The 16,177-nt window shown below is 48.0% G+C and overlaps 1 protein-coding gene across 8 annotated transcripts in view; it reads right to left on the reverse strand.

Annotated features, from left to right (window-relative positions):
* Positions 1-16,177, reverse strand: part of DCDC2C (doublecortin domain containing 2C) — an 87,650-nt gene that overhangs the window by 49,219 nt on the left and 22,254 nt on the right. For 7 of the 8 annotated variants that reach the window (XR_004288083.1, XR_004288082.1, XM_032353413.1 and 4 more), the window contains exons 3-4: positions 6,779-6,855; positions 1,716-1,844 (exon numbers count right to left, since the gene is read on the reverse strand). Coding sequence is in view for 6 of the 8 variants with exons in the window: in XM_032353413.1 (XP_032209304.1) it covers positions 1,716-1,844; positions 6,779-6,855 (206 nt within the window). In the remaining 2 variants the exon portion in view is untranslated. The remainder of the gene's footprint in view (positions 1-1,715; positions 1,845-6,778; positions 6,856-16,177) is intronic. The other variant, XM_032353416.1, reaches the window with a different exon arrangement.

A 16,177-nucleotide genomic window follows, 5' to 3' on the forward strand; every position in this document is an offset into this window, starting at 1 on the left:
TCACGTCTCGGACTTTTTTTTTTTTTTTTTAAAGATTTTATTTATTTGTTAGAGAGAGAGATACAGAGCGCAAGCACAGGCAGACAGAGTGGCAGGCTAGAGGCAGAGGGAGAAGCAGGCTCCCTGCCGAGCAAGGAGCCCGATGTGGGACTCGATCCCAGAACGCTGGGATCATGACCTGAGCCGAAGGCAGCTGCTTAACCAACTGAGCCACCCAGGCGTCCCACGTCTCGGACTTTTTGACTCAGAAGGTTTGTGTCTTCCCTACACTTTGTCAGCCCCTCCCTTGTAGGACTTTGCGCATCCTTCTCCCTGGCCGTGTTCCCAACATTGAAGCCTTGACCTTTCCCTCTGCAGCCTGCTAGGCTGCTGCTCCCACTGTCCCTCCTTCTGGTCCATTGATCCACACCAACTCCTTGGTCTAAGTCCACCAGCCTGTCCCTGGATTCACTCCCACAACCAGCCATGGCCGCCTCACCTCTGTCCCCCTCTGTCCACCCCACCACTGTCCACCCCACCTCTCCCCAACCCCATGTCCTCATCCACCCATTCACCATACCTAGCACGTGGCAGATGTTCAATAATCTATGCTGAATGAAAAATGAAATAAATTAGTTAAAAATAAGTGTGGTGGGATGCCTGAGTGGCTCAGTTGGTTGAGCGTCTGCGTTCAGCTCAGGTCATGATCCCAGGGTCCTGGGATGGCGTCCCACACTGAGCTCCCTGCTCAGCGGGAAGTCTGTTTCTCCCTCTGCCCCTCTGTCCCTCCCCCTGCTTGTGCTCTCTCTCTAGCGCTAATAAAGAAATAAAATCTTTTTTAAAAAATAAATAAATAAATAAAAATAAGTATGGTAAAAAGACAGTAAGTACCAATTATCTGTTTTGTGTGTGTTGAGTCTGAGGAGTGTTGGAGAGGATGTGGAGAAAGGGGACCCTCTTCCACTGTTGGTGGGAATGCAAGTTGGTGCAGCCTCTTTGGAGAACAGTGTGGAGATTCCTCAAGAAATTAAAAATAGAGCTTCCCTATGTCCCTGCCATTGCACTCCTGGGTATTTACCCCAAAGATACAGATGTAGTGAAAAGAAGGGCCATCTGGACCCCAATGTTCATAGCAGCAATGGCCACGGTCACCGAACTATGGAAAGAACCAAGATGCCCTTCAATGGACGAATGGATAAGGAAGATGTGGTCCATATACACTACGGAGTATTATGCCTCCATCAGAAAGGACGAATACCCAACTTTTGTAGCAACATGGACGGGACTGGAGGAGATTCTGCTGAGTGAAATCAGTCAAGCAGAGAGAGTCAATTATCATATGGTTTCACTTACTTGTGGAGCATAACAACTAGCATGGAGGACATGGGGAGATGGAGAGGAGAAGGGAGTTGGGGGAAATTGGAAGGGGAGGTGAACCATGAGCGACTGAGGACTCTGAGGAACTAACAGGGTTTTGGAGGGGAGGGGGTGGCAGGTTGGGTGAGCCTGTGGTGGGTATTGTGGAGGGAACGGATTGTGTGGTGCATAAACAATGAATTCTGGAACACTGAAAAGAAATTTAAAAAATAAATAAATAATTTTTTTTAAAGACAGTAAATATTGTCTGTTTCAAATAATTAAAATCAGAGTTAATGACGTCACATGGGAGTCCTTGCTGGTCCAGGGAGGACACTCCCATGCTGTGACCGGGTCTCCCCCAGGGGACAGAGCCTTACTTTCGCACGCCTCCTAGAGGGAAGACTTTTTCCCCAATCATGGCCAGCACACTATTCCATTCCATCAGACTGAATTTGGGTATGATGACTTTTACAGGTGGGATAAATAGTCTTCCATTTGTGAAAACACTGTAAGAATAAAAATTAAAAAAAAGCATTCGTTAGTGCCTTACGCTTGAGGGGGAACACTGGAAATCCAAAAAGAGACCCATAATTAGGGAACCGTAAGCAACAGGCGATCTCCAGGCAGCCCTCAGATGCCCAGCCTGACCTGCCAAGGACCGTGACCGGCCGAGGACTGTCACCAAGAAGCTCAATGCTGAAAGCTTGGTGACACAGCGACTCTGCAGGGAAACATCTTTTCACAGACGATCAAATGTCCAGGTGAACAGGACACGACTCCCTTTAAATAACAGACCTCCACTGTGGTGAGTAAAATGGAAGAAAATGGTGCCCTTTTGGCAAACAAAGGGAGAATTTTGCCTTTAAAAATGTCTGTCAAATAAATAAAAACTCTAAACCAAAAAAGAACCTTAGTTTAAAAAAATAATATATCAATGATCAATATACTAATATAATCATGATATATTAATATAATATACTAATAAAATATAGTCTATTAATATACTTAAATGTATATATCAATTTATCAATATAATACACAACACATTAATTAATATAGAATAATTAATATCAATATAGAATAGATTAATAACTAATTAACAATATTAATTAGTTATAGCTATAATATAATGATATATTAATAGCTTTATTAAGATATACTTGATATATTTCAGATTTTTTTCAAACTGGGAAAGTTTATGTGTGGAATATATATAATTATATGTATAAAATATGTAATATATTGTTTTCTAGACTTATTAAGATATAAATGACATAACATTGTATAAAAAAAAAAAATGCAGTTCCTTTCCCATCCCATAGAGCCAAGGTAATGTCCCACAGGAAATAATGTGCAATCCTCCGAAAAGATAACAGAAACAATTGATTTCACTCATGTAGTCTTAAGGCAGCTTCCCCATGATCCCAGTGGATTTATTTTGTTTTCTGCGTCGGGGCAAGGGGCTGGTGGTGGGAAGAATACTCAGTGTAGAGTTCTCCTGTTAATGAGGCTTTGCCACCTGGACCAAGTCAGTTGGCAACAGTTTCACACTCTTGTAACTCAAATTAGAATAATGTAAACGACGAGTCTTGTTTCTGTAAGTCTTAAAGTAATAAAGTAATAAATTACATTTAACATTAAGGAGCTCAATTTTACAATTCTGGCTTTCCATTTTTTACATTATTCATGGTTACTGTTATTTTGTTATGGTTGTTTTCCTGTAATACAAAAAATTTAAAATTGGATGAATACATCTCTTTTTCTTTCAGAGCAAATATAAACTTTAATACATTTGTGCAAAGTACAAAGATTCGGTTTTCTTTCCTAATGCTCTATGGCAAGGGGCTTCAAACCCATGCAGAGACCACCTTCTTCTCTATGGAAAATACTTCCCCAAAATAAACCCTGGAAAATGTTCTGTGCAAGTTATAGTACAATGCATTTATGTGATAGCCCTCCTGCAGTAAATATTTGCCACAATGTTTTCATTTCTTGGTTTTCCTAAATGTCTTATCCCAAAAGTCTTTCCAAACATAGATTACTACTTGTAATAAGAGAGGTGAGTGTTTAAACAAGGTCATGCAGTGTTTCTGTCTAAATTTTTAAAGATACCTAACATGCATTCTTATACTGAGTGTGGGGAAATAGGCACTCTTACGAACAGAACCGTGTCCCCTCCCCAAGAAAAAAATTGTGGCGGCAGCAGAATCCAGCCGACTAAGACACACACACCCAGTGGGGCTGTCACTGAAAGTGTCGCGCTCTTCCTCAGAGCGAGTTGGTCACACAGACTAAAGTGACAAACGGGGTCAGTAACCACGTTCCCTCTTGTGAAATCCAACCCCTGGAAATGGAGCAGATTCCTACATAAAGACATTTCTCATAGGATTACTTACAGAAACAAAATATGAAAAGAACCTATAGGTCCAGGTACTGAGAAATGGTCAAATAAACTGGCACAGCCAGACAGTAATAAACTACGCAGCAGCTTAGAATTGTTGATACAGAATTTGTATTTACAGGGGGTTATGGTCAAATACAGTTAATGCTGTAAACACACACACAAACACACACACACACTCACCCCAGAAGGTATGAAGAGACCATGAAACGTGAGTGTCCTTCAGGCTACGAGGAGGATCTGAGAAGTAGGATGAGGTATTTTTATTTTATTCTTTCCAGGGTTCGAGGTTCCCACATGTATTTATAATAAGAATGTAAAAATGGGGGGAAACTACCCATTTGAATATTTTAATTTTTAAAGACCAAGAAAGGAAAGAAATGTTTTTTCTAATCTATAAATTAAGAAGCTACAAGTTCAGAGGGTGTGCCAGAGTTAACACAGCTCCCAAAGTTGCTGGTTGAGCTGAATAATGAACCAGAGCTTCCTGCTCCGCCGGAATTCGAGCCTCGGTCCACATGCCACCCGACACTCCAGGTGGTTGGATGACCAACTGACCCCACCTGAGTACCCAAGAACGGTTTCCCAGGGAAGTCCCTGATGGAGAGGTTAGGGGCGGTCAAAGCCCAGCATGGTCAGATGAGGGCACATCTGAATTTTGGGAAACAGTGCAGCCAGTTACATAAAGCACAGCTTATCCACATGTGCTCGTAAGGAACCATCTCCAAGACACACTGTGTGGTGGAAAAAAGGGGGCACCCAACAGTGTCTGTAGGATCCAAATGCTTGGGTCTGTGAACCTGTCCTGTAAGGATCCTCCGGAAGCGGTTAGCAGCCGTTGTCTTCAGGGAAGTCACTACAGATCTAGGGACAGAAGGTGGGAGGAACTCTTACTTGTAACACATACCTTTTAAAGCTCTTTATTTCTTTATCATGGGCATATGTTACTCTGGTCCCAAAAAGTAGTTCGTTTTTAGAAATATAACTCAAATAAGAGATGTTAAAGGCATAAAACTATACTCTATGCACCAGCTGTGATGCTCATTAAGGTTTAATAAATATTTTAAGTAGAACATATTTTAAATTACTAAATAAGAAATATTTTAAATTTTTAAAAAAATAAGAAATAGCACATGGATCTAGGAATGGACTTTCCTCAGGTGTTGATGATGGTGATGACGGTGACCCAACAGGTACCATGTGACGCAGCTTTGCTTCGTGGCAGAAGCAGGACCTAAATCCAAGCCTCACCCTCCACACTTCAAATGCACGTGGTCTGGACGTGCTCAGTTCTGGGGAGACCCAGACAGCCAGGGGAGCCCCAGGCTCTCTCTCTGAACCTGGGCACACTCAAGCAAGCCACCCCACTACCACCACAGCTCCCCAGCCTGTGAGAAGGGAGAAACTCCTTTCTCCCTTGAACATCAAAGACTCTGGAACCCACCACAACTATTTCGTTTGCTTGCTTTTTATAGTTGCAGGTTCTCCAAGCAAACATCATCTGGTCTCTGTAGAGAAGACACTGCGTTTGAATGGATATTTGGGTCCATCTAGTGGAATTTCTAGCACACCGATCTAATGCGTGGAGCACATGCTGCAAGTGTAAATGGTCCGTAATAGAGGAAAAAAAAATCCATCAAAAGAATTGAGAATCACTGATATTTTGGTTCATGCCCCCCCCAAAAAAAAAGTAGCTTTAGGGATATGCCCTTTTGTCAGGCAAGATCCATAAGTCCATACTGTTTCCTAAGATTTCTATTCACTCTTCAGAAAGAGGCGTCTTTCACAAACTTTGGAAATTCTGTGCCTCTCATGTTTTCAAAACGGCTTTCAGGCCTAGAGAAGGCACAGTGGAAAGACCCAGGTGCTGAAGGAGAGGTATTCTATGGGAATGATGGTCCAGGTTCTAAATAGACATGAAAAGGGGCACATTTGGCTAATCAACAGGTCATGTTTCCTGCATCCTTCTGCCTCTCGGTCTGGGCTCTGAGGAGTCTAGCCATGACCCCCGGCCCTTCCCTGGTCAGCACGCATAGGAAGGACACTGGGTCGGGGACATGGCAGGTGCTGACCACGGCCAGGACCAGACGCCCCAGCTGATGCTATTCGGACACGGAGAGCCCACCCTTCTGCAGAAACTCCCTGGAAATCTCTGCCCTGGGAACAGAACATGGTAAAAGGGAGGACACTAGCTCCATCTCCACATCACAGGTTTTCATCATAGATATGATAACATCCCAGTACAAGAAGGCCTCGGAGAGCTTCTGCTCCAGGACCGACACTGGGCGGGGCTGCTGGTCGTGTCCTCAGGGAGCCCGAGGCACACGGGCGCATGATATCATCCATCCTGTTTTACAAGCAAGGGAGCCAATTCAGAGACATGGGGCATGTGCCAGTCACAGAGACAGGAAGATGAAAGCGGGATTTGAACCAATGATGTTTTTGAGTCGAGTGTGTGCTTTCTGCAGCCCCAAATCTAAGGCAGACAGGCCCAGAGAGCCGTCTCGATCGCCCCGACACACAGTCCCAGGCACCTTGACCCTAGCATCAGCTGTGGCTCCAGCGGGGAATGGAGACTCCAGACACCCCCTCCTGCCACAGCGGGAGCACGACCTGCTATAACCCCGCAGGTCTTTGCCTTTGGTCTTACTCTGCCAGTAAGAGCTCAGTGTGGGGAAAGAGCCCGTACGCTTCCTTTCAACACCCACCAGCGGCAACTGCCAGCTTTAAAAATAAGAGCCTAAGATTAAATTCTGTGTGGGAAGCCCCTTGCCTTTCCAACCCTGCGTAAACTGCTGAACAGCAGGGCAGCTGGATTGTTTTCCAAATCAGGGTTCAAGAGGAGAAAGGAGGGGAGGGCGGGGAGAGGGGTGCAGAAGAAGAAGGGGGGAGGGGGGAGGGGAGGGAGGGGAGGGGGGAGCCGGAAGGAGGGGAGGGGTGGGGAGGGGAGGAGGGCTGGGGCAGGTGAGTCTGTGCAGCTGAACTCTCGCTGTCTCTAAGGAGCCCAGCAGTTGTGACCGCTCACAGGACCTTACTCACTTAACGTGCCGGGAGGTCCGGTGAAGCGTCTGCCACCGGGAAGGCACATTCATATCACAATGTACCACCGGTTTGATCTGAAAAGAGAAAAAGAGTCAGAATTCAGTTCAAAGTGACAAACACCTGTTAACTAGTAGCAGACCGCATAGACCTGCCCCGAAACAAGCAAATGTGGGGACAGGCCGGCTGACAGCCTCACGGGGCGGCCCCAGGAAGGGCCGGATTCCTCGATGGGCGGGGGGGGGGGGGGGGGGGGGGGGGGGGGATGGGGGACACGGGACACAGGACTCCCGCCCAGCAGCGCCAGGTGACTGGGGTTGGGATCGGCGGGCTGTGCCTTCCGGTTGGGGTAAGCGCCAGGTGAGCAGGTGCACAGCGGGCTAGAGCCGTCCCGGAAGGTCCGGAGAGATCCACAGCAGCTCCGGACATGCCCAGCAGCGCACCTGACGAGCCAGCATCCGTGATACACTCCCCAGGCACGCGGCTCGGCCAAACCGTGCGGCCCAAGAATGGTGGGTGGCTTCTAAGTCAGGCCATGGGGTTCAGCTAGAATGCCCTACGAGCAGGTGAGAACACGTCCCCCGTTGCCTGATCCTTTCCTGTGCATCCGACCTGAGGGGCTTAGCCGCCCCTGGGGCTCATTCCGCTTCTACCTCACACCCCCTGTGGCCTAACACATGGAGGAAAAGGACCTCGGAGCCTTGCCCGAGGCAACCAAAATCTCTCTTCCCCGGAGTCTCATCATTTGCAAGAGTGCAGAAAAGCAAGAGGAGGGGACTGTGCTGTTGACACACTGGGGAGGGCCGGTTGTCGAGACCATGACCCCGCACAGTCCCGGGGCTGCCTCAAGGCTTCTCCATCATGACCTCCTGAAACTCGCTCCCCAGCAGTGTTTGTCCCTTCTCTGTCTCCAGCAGGCTGGAGAGCGTGGGTCCGATTCACCCTCCAGACCCCCAGGGCCCGAATGCCCCACCCGAGCCACGAGGCCTCCACATGCCCTCTCCCCGAGCCCAGCCTGCCCGCCTGCCTCATTCCGCCGCTGCGCACTCTGCCAGCCTCCACCCGGGACCGCTGGCAGCTCCGCGCCGTTGCTCCTCCCACCAGGCACACCGCAGCGCCTCAGTGCTCACCATCAACCACCCTGCCCAGCAGGCCCTCATCAGGGCCCTCGGGTGCCCCCCACACCGCACGCTGCAGTTCCTGCGGGCTGCACCCCACCCCCGCTGCACTGTGAGCTCCACCGCACTCGGAGTCCGCGGAGCCCTCACCTGCAGCCCCGCCCACACTGCAGCCCCGCCCACACTGCAGTCCCGCCCACACTGCAGCCCCGCCCACACCGCAGCCCCGCCCACACTGAAGCCCCGCCCGCACCTGCAGGCTGCATCCACACACCTGTGCCGCTGACCCTCCGCGTCCCCATCTCCGGCTACCTGTGACCCCTTCTCCCTTCTGACCCAGGCCCGAGGAGCAGCTCACAGGGCGGCTGGACCCACCGGCACGGGAAGCGCTTGCTGCGGGCTTGGGGCTCCGGTCTGCAAACGCCTCCCTCGGCGCCAGCCCCTGAACGTCCTCTCGGCCTGGAGCGTGCTGCCTGCCTGCGCTCCGACTCCATGTGCCCAACCACAGAATCGGGGAGACCCTGAGGCTCTTCCTCCCCCACCCCTTCAACTAAACCATCCCCGCGTCTCTCCCTTCTAACCCCGAGCCCTATCCCGGACCCATGCGCGTCCATCGTGCTGCTCAGGCGGCCCCATCTCCGGCCGCTCGTCCTCCCAGCCCCACGGTCCCTTCCCCCACGGGACCGCCCTGGGGAACATCAGTCAGAATGGTCCCCCCTGACTCAGAGCCCCCGTGGTGGAGAGAGCCGCACGTGCACTAAAATCCGCACTCTTTCCTGCCTCCCCACACCACAGCCCTGCATGCGTTCCCGCAGCCCGCGGACATCCAGCTTGTCCCTGCACGAGACCTTGAGCCCGGAATGTGCCTTCGTGTCTTCACACACCTTCCTCTTTCCTGCATTTAGGACTCCGCTTAGAAGCAGCCCCTCAAGAGGTGCTCCCTGATCGATCACGCCTTTGATTTATTTCCATCTAGCATTTACTACCGTCTAGTATGTCTGTGTTTACTTGTTCACTTATGGTTGACTCCTCCTCCCGGGAATGTAAGCCTCCAGAGAAGCAGAGATCGTGATGGTCACGTTGGACTAAGGATCCCCAGAGCCTGAAGAATGAGTGGCCCAGAGCAGGAGTTTGAGAAGGTTGTGAGTATGAAGGAATAAATGTTGTCATGGCAAGTGAGAAACAGCCGACACTCCAGGAAGAATCCCAGGAGAAGTGAGGTCAGTGAGCGTGGTGGAAATGCAGCCGACAGCCCATCGCCCTATAGATAAGGTTCTACACACCTGCATGCTGATGGCAAAAAATCACAGCCAAGAATACCAAAAACTACCATGAATTGGCTGACCTAGTTTAAAAACAAAGCAACAGGAATTATCGTCTGCAAAATTCTATTAAAGTACAACTACCCTAAGAAACAGCTTTCTGCTTCATTGCATAAAATTATGGAAACAATGAGCTAATTGCTTTTTTATGTGTTAATGATTCATTAACCTGGATATCACCTGCCAAATTCAATAACCCCAGCAATTAAATACATGATTCTGGGTTTCTTCTCCCAGTACTGCACATGAGCCCCTAAGAAAGCACAGGTGGTTTCTGTGACTGTCTGATGGTGAGGACAGCAGGGATCATGTGTCCGCTCATCTGCGCTGAGAGCCTGCAGGGCTCCTGAACCAACAGTCTGAGCAAATTAAACCAAATCTACACCGAGTGCAGAAGAACACTCAAGGTCACGGCAGGTGTATGTCCCCGGGCAGCAGCTGTGGTTGACTGGATGCCCCGTGGAGGCAGGCGCTGCGCTCAAACCTAACCCTCCAAACAACCAGGTGAAGTACCAACGCGGTGAACAATCAGAGCCGCTAGTGTCTTCACCAAGAACCCCTGCTGCCAAGCGTCCTGGCCTGGATACGCCGTCAAAAAACACGTAGTAGTAGATGTGGCACACTGGCGGTTTGAACCTATGCTGCGTGGTGCGTGGAGCCTGAGGGGGGCCTCTGCGATTCTGGCTCTGGCCCGGTCCCCTTCCGCTTACAGGACCTGGAACAGCTTGTGCACCTGTGTCCGTGCATGAAACGTGGGTGAAGGCGGCAGATGTGGACGAAAACGCAGATGAAAGTGGCGCCTGTCTCCGAAGGTCTGCTCTCAGCGTGCCCAGCACGAGACGAGATGAGGCACTGCGGGGCCCACCAGGGAGGGTCCGAGCTCGGCTGACAGCAGCTGCTGCTGCTGCTGCTGCCGGTGGCGTCGTCCTCATGGCCTCCTATGTCCCTGCTCTCTGCACCTCAGCGAGCTCCTCCAACTACCCTCAGTGAACATCTTCACAGCCTTTTCCATGCAAAACATCGAACCAAAAAGGGTAGCACCAAGGAGTCTAGCACCAAGAAAAGACTGAGTCACGTAGCCACATCAAGGCGGGAATCTCATCATGAGCGAACAGCGTTCATCAGGGTCTGGAACATGGGCCTGGGGCCGTGCACGCTAAATCAACAGAGAGGCCCTGCGCCACCTGACGGTGGGGGCCGAGCCTAGAGCCTGAAGAGATGCGTTTGTAAAGAGACACACAATCGCCACGGATCACAGAAACCCTACGGAAAGTGCGGTGGGCTCCCCGCTTCCCATTCTGCTCAGTAAGGGAAAGGTCATGCTAGACCACCTCCAAAGTCACTTTGGCTCTCATTCTGTGATCTTCTGAGTCCAAAAACAGAACAAAACAAAACAAACAAACAAACAAACAGAAACGCACACAGCTTAACTCTTTCCCCCAAATGCCCAGGAATCTGCAGAGCTCAGCCCTTCTGGAGCAGTGATGTAGGACGGAAAGGCAGCAGGTGGAGAATTACCCCCTTCACACCCTCCCGCCCGGTGCCATTGCCTGCAGAAATGTAGCAAACCAATGACTCCTTTTGTAAAAATGAAACAGCAACACATGAGACTAACCACTCGTCCCGGCCTGGCGTCCACAGCCTGTGTCCCCTGCAGAGCTCGAACGATGGCACACAGATAAAGCACCCAAAAGGAAGAAAGAAAGAAGAGTGAGACTGTGGGGGTGGGGGACAGGGAGATACAGACAGAAGCAGAGAAAAGAAGGACCAAAACGGGTGAGCACAGGCCGGCACACTTACACTTCCCCAGGATCCCTGGGGCCAGAGGCGATTCACTCTGTGCGCACGTTTAAACCGTGCAGTTAAAAGAAATAATGAAGATACTGACACTTGGCGACCGATGGAGGGGAAGAGTTTCCCACATCAGCTTCAAGGAGGAGGCTAGGAGAAGCAGGTCCACCCTGCGAGGCTGGCAGAGAGGGAGAAGCAAGAGGGCCAAGGCTGCCTGGTGGATTCCAGCACGTGCCCAAGCCAGCCACCCCCATCCGCCCCGTGCCGCAATGGAAATCTCCATCGTTGGGCCAAGATGGTGCGTCCACAGTGTCTCTGACAAAAATGCAAATGTATCCCATGACAGAGAACCGAAGTTAGCTCCCTCCTCTGACGAAACAGCAGAAATCATCCCTGAAGGCCTGCGCCCTGGGAGGGAAGGGCCGCGGGGGAGTGCCGGGAAAAGGCTGTCCTAAGGAGAAAGGGACGAAAGCGAAGGGGCAGAGAAGAGTCACCCCACATAGGAGCAGGGCTCCCTCCCCAACAACACAGAAGAAAGTTCAAAGCAGAACCCATGAAACCGAAAACAGAGCAAAGAAATCAAGAAAACCAATAAAACCAAAAGTCATTTCTTGGCGAAGATTGGTGAAAGTAACAAAACTACACAGTCCCATCGGGAAAACGAGAAAAGACACAGATGCCCAGGAACAGCAGGCCTGAGGGAGGTCACACTGCTGGGTTCCACAGACGTTAATGGGTCAGAGAACTTTATAAACGACTTCCTGGGGAGCCTGGGTGGCTCATTCAGTTAAGCACCTGATTCTAGGTTTCGACTCCGGTCATGATCTCACAGTCCTGGGATCGAGCCCCGCGTCGGGCTCCCTGCTTAGCAGGGAGTATGTTTCCCTTCCTCTCTCTGCCTCTCCCCCAGCTCCCATGAGCTTACTTTCTCTAAAATAGGTAAATAAATCTTTTTTTAGTCTGTTAAACACCATGCAGTACATCATTAGTTTTTGATGTAGTGTTTCACGATTCATTGTTTGCATATAACACCCAGTGCTCCGTGCAGTACGTGCCCTCCTTAATACCCACCACTAGGCTCACCCAACCCCCCAGGCCCCTCCCCTCTGTAACCCTCTTTGTTTCCCGGAGTCCACAGTCTCTCATGGTTCCTCTCCCCTTCCAATTCCCGCCCCTTCATTTTCCCCTTCCTTCTCCTAATGTCCTCCATGCTATTCCTTATGTTCCATAATTAAGTGGAACCACATGATAATTGAATTTCTCTGTTTGACTAAATAAATCTTTTTTTAGAAATTAAAAATAAATGATTTCTTGTGATAGTTTCAACAACTGAAATGAAATGGACAAATTAAAAGACACAAACTAGCAAAGTTCACTCAAGAAGAAACAGACAAACTGAGGAGCCCTATAGCTGGGAAGGTAGCTGGATGGGTAGTTAAAGACCTTCCCACAAAGACAACTCCTGGTCCAGGGCATTCTACCAGACACTTAAGGAAGAAATGATACCAAAATTAGAGAAATAAATTAAAAGAATAAAAACCTGCATAACAGCATCCCTCCATGAACACAGATGCAAAAATTCCAGACAAAATTTTAGCAAATAAAATCTAAAAATTTATAGAAAGGACAATAATTTAAAATCAATGTAATCCCCAGGAGTGCAATGGCAGGGTCATAGGGAAGTTCTATTTTTAATTTCTTGAGGAATCTCCACACTGTTCTCCAAAGAGGCTGAACCAACCTGCATTCCCACCAACAGTGTAAGAGGGTTCCCCTTTCTCCACATCCCCTCCAACACATGTTGTTTCCTGTCTTGTTAATTTTGGCCATTCTAACTGGTGTAAGGTGATATCTTAGTGTGGTTTTAATTTGAATCTCCCTGAAGGCTAGTGATGATGAACATTTTTTCATGTGTCTGATAGCCATTTGTATGTCTTTATTGGAGAAGTGTCTGTCCATATCTCCTGCCCATTTTTTGATATGATTGTCTGTTTTGTGTGTGTTGAGTTTGAGGAGTTCATTATAGATCCTATGACCCTGCCATTGCACTACTGGGTATTTACCCCAAAGATACAGATGTAGTGAAAAGAAGGGCCATCTGTACCCCAATGTTTATAGCAGCAATGGCCACCGTTGCCAAACTGTGGAAAGAACCAAGATGCCCTTCAACGGATGAATGGATAAGGAAGATGTGGTCCATATACACTATGGAGTATGATGCCTCCAGCAGAAAGGACGAATACCCAACTTCTGTAGCAACATGGATGGGACTGGAAGAGATTATGCTGAGTGAAAGAAGTCAAGCAGAGAGAGTCAATTATCATATGGTTTCGCTTATTTGTGGAGCATAACAAAAAGTATGGAGGACAAGGGGAGTTAGAGAGAAGGGAGTTGGGGTAAATTGGAAGGGGAGGTGAACCATGAGAGACTATGGGCTCTGAAAAACAATCCGAGGGGTTTGAAGTGGCGGGGGGTGGGAGGTCGGGGTACCAGGTGGTGGGTATTATAGAGGGCACGGATTGCATGCAGCACTGGGTGTGGTGCAAAAATAATGATACTGTTATGCTGAAAATAAATAAATTTTTAAAAAAATTTTTTTTAAAAAGAAGAAGAAAAGAAAAAAAAATCAATGTAATCCATAATATTAACAAACAAAAAGCAAAAAACCCCAAGATCATCCCAGCAGACACAGAAAAAGCCCTGCCAATTCTAATTTAGATCTGAATCCTACATCACGAGCAGAGCCTCTCCCCTCGTATAGGCCTGACCCAGCCCAGTGGGCCGAGGGCATGATGTTTCATCTTGCCTGCCTTCAGCCTTCTCCTCCTCCCTGCTCTCCCAGGGCTGGGCTGGAGGGCAAGGGAAGGGCAGTGTCCAATGTGATTGGAGCTGCTGTGGGGATTCCTCAGCAGGTGTCCAACATGGTTTTGGCAACTTTGAGAGGAGGGAGCTGGAGCAGGTTATTCCGAGAACCACCACAGGGCCTGCCTGCTGCACTGCTTCTAAATCAGGAGACGCATTTTTCCATCGGATGCCTTACCAAAATATTTCCATCCCTAGAATAAGATAAACAGCTAAAATAGTCCATAAAAGACTGGTCTTTTAGCTCATTGTTTTATTATACCCAGAATTATGGGGATGTGCCCCAAAAGCCATGAAGCAGGAAGGACATGGTGCAGTAAAGTAGTAGTAAGTAATCAGAGATGATGAAAGAGGGGTAAGACAGGTAGTGAGGTAAGCAGTGCAGGCAGCAAGAGACAGAGGTGCCCACCAGCGTGACCCGCGAATCTCGGCTCTGTGACTCTGGTGCTCTGTCCTCGTATGGGACAGCAGGACACAGATCTTGATTTCAGGCTGCACTTACAGTCCACTCATGAGAACAGATTTCCTGGATCAAATCTTCCCTTTCAGTCAAGACTCTTGGCTGTGCTCATTCAGGGTTGGCAATAGCACAGATACATGTCCCCAAACACACTATACTCCAACCCAGACAGGCACTTACACATCAAACAACAGTAACAATCCATTTTTAGAGACTTCCTCCGCAAAAGGAGAGGGCCCAAGGCAGGGGGCACCAAGCACGTTCAGCCACACCCTCTATGCTGCTCAATGCCAAGGGTAGGTATGGGCATTCTCCTACACCCCCAGAAGCAGTACAACTTCTCAGAAACTTCCTGATGTAAATATTAAAGAAGTTACAACTGTGCCTCTAATTCCACCTCTGTATGTACAGTCACGACTCTGAGCAAATATGTCTATATAAGGGATCCTTTACATCACTGTCAAAATATTGAAAAAGCAGAATTACCTAAAGATCTGCTGATAGGGTGGGTCAGATAATTAAGACAGGTTCACGTGACAGAATATCTCGCAGCCATTAAAAACACGTAGCAGAAGATCAGTCACTGTATGAGAAAGCAGTCACAACATACAGTAAATAAAAAGGAGATTGGGAAAGAGTGTGTACTGATGGACCCCATTTCTGCAAACACATAAACACATCTGTACACATGTGTTGTACACGTGTGTGTTTCCATGTATACATGCTTGGGGCTAGAGCACAGAACAGCCCCTGGAAACAGACATGACAAAGTCAAAAAGCACCGACCTCGGGAGGTAAGACTATGGGTGATGCCCATTTTCTTCACTGAGCTTTTCTGCACAGCTTTCTGACATTCTTCTCAATAAGGACTCTCTTTACAATCAGATTTTGTAGATGAAAAAACATAAACTCTAAGAAAAATTACAAAACCATTTGCATGTCTTCATTGGAGAAATGTCTGTTCATATCTTCTGCCCTTTTTTTATATGATTGTCTGTTCTGTGTGTGTTGAGTTTGAGAAGTTCTTTATAGATCTTGGATATCAGCTCCTTGTCTGTACTGTCATTTGTGAATATCTTCTCCCATTCCGTGGGTTACCTCTTTGTTTTGTTAACTGTTTCTTTTGCTGTGCAGAAGATTTTGATCTTAGTGAAGTCCTAAAAGTTCACTTTCACTTTTGCTTCCTTTGCCTTTGGAGACATATCTTGAAAGAAGTTGCTGTGGTCAACGTAGAAGAGTTGCTGCCTATGTTCTCCTTTAGGATTCTGATGGATTCCTACCTCATGTTGAGGTCTTTTACCCATTTCAAGTTTATCTTCATGTATGGTATGAGAGAAAGGTCAAGTTTCATTCTTCTACACATAGCTGTCCAATTTTCCCAGCACCATTTATTGAAGAGACTGTCTTTTTTCCACAGTATATTTTTTCCTGCTTTGTCAAAGATTAGTTGACCATAAAGTTAAGGGTCCATATTTGGGCTCTCTACTCTGTTCCACTGGTCTAATGTCTGTTTTGTGTCAAAAAATGGGCAGAAGACATGAACAGACACTTCTCCAATGAAGACATACAAATGGCTAACAAACATATGAAAAAATGTTCTTTATCATTAGCCTTCAGGGAGATTCAAATCAAAACTACATTGAGATACCACCTTACATCTGTTAGAATGGCCAAAATTAACAAAACAGTAAACAACATGTGCTGGAGAGGATGTAGAGAAAGGGAAACCCTCTTACACTGTTGGTGGGAATGCAAGTTGGTGCAGCCACTTTGAAAAACATTGCAGAGATTCCTTAAGAAATTAAAAATAGAGCTGCCCTATGACTCTGCGATTGTACTACTGGGT

This window comes from Mustela erminea, chromosome 7 (genome assembly GCF_009829155.1).
Source record: "Mustela erminea isolate mMusErm1 chromosome 7, mMusErm1.Pri, whole genome shotgun sequence".
Lineage (NCBI taxonomy): Eukaryota > Metazoa > Chordata > Mammalia > Carnivora > Mustelidae > Mustela > Mustela erminea.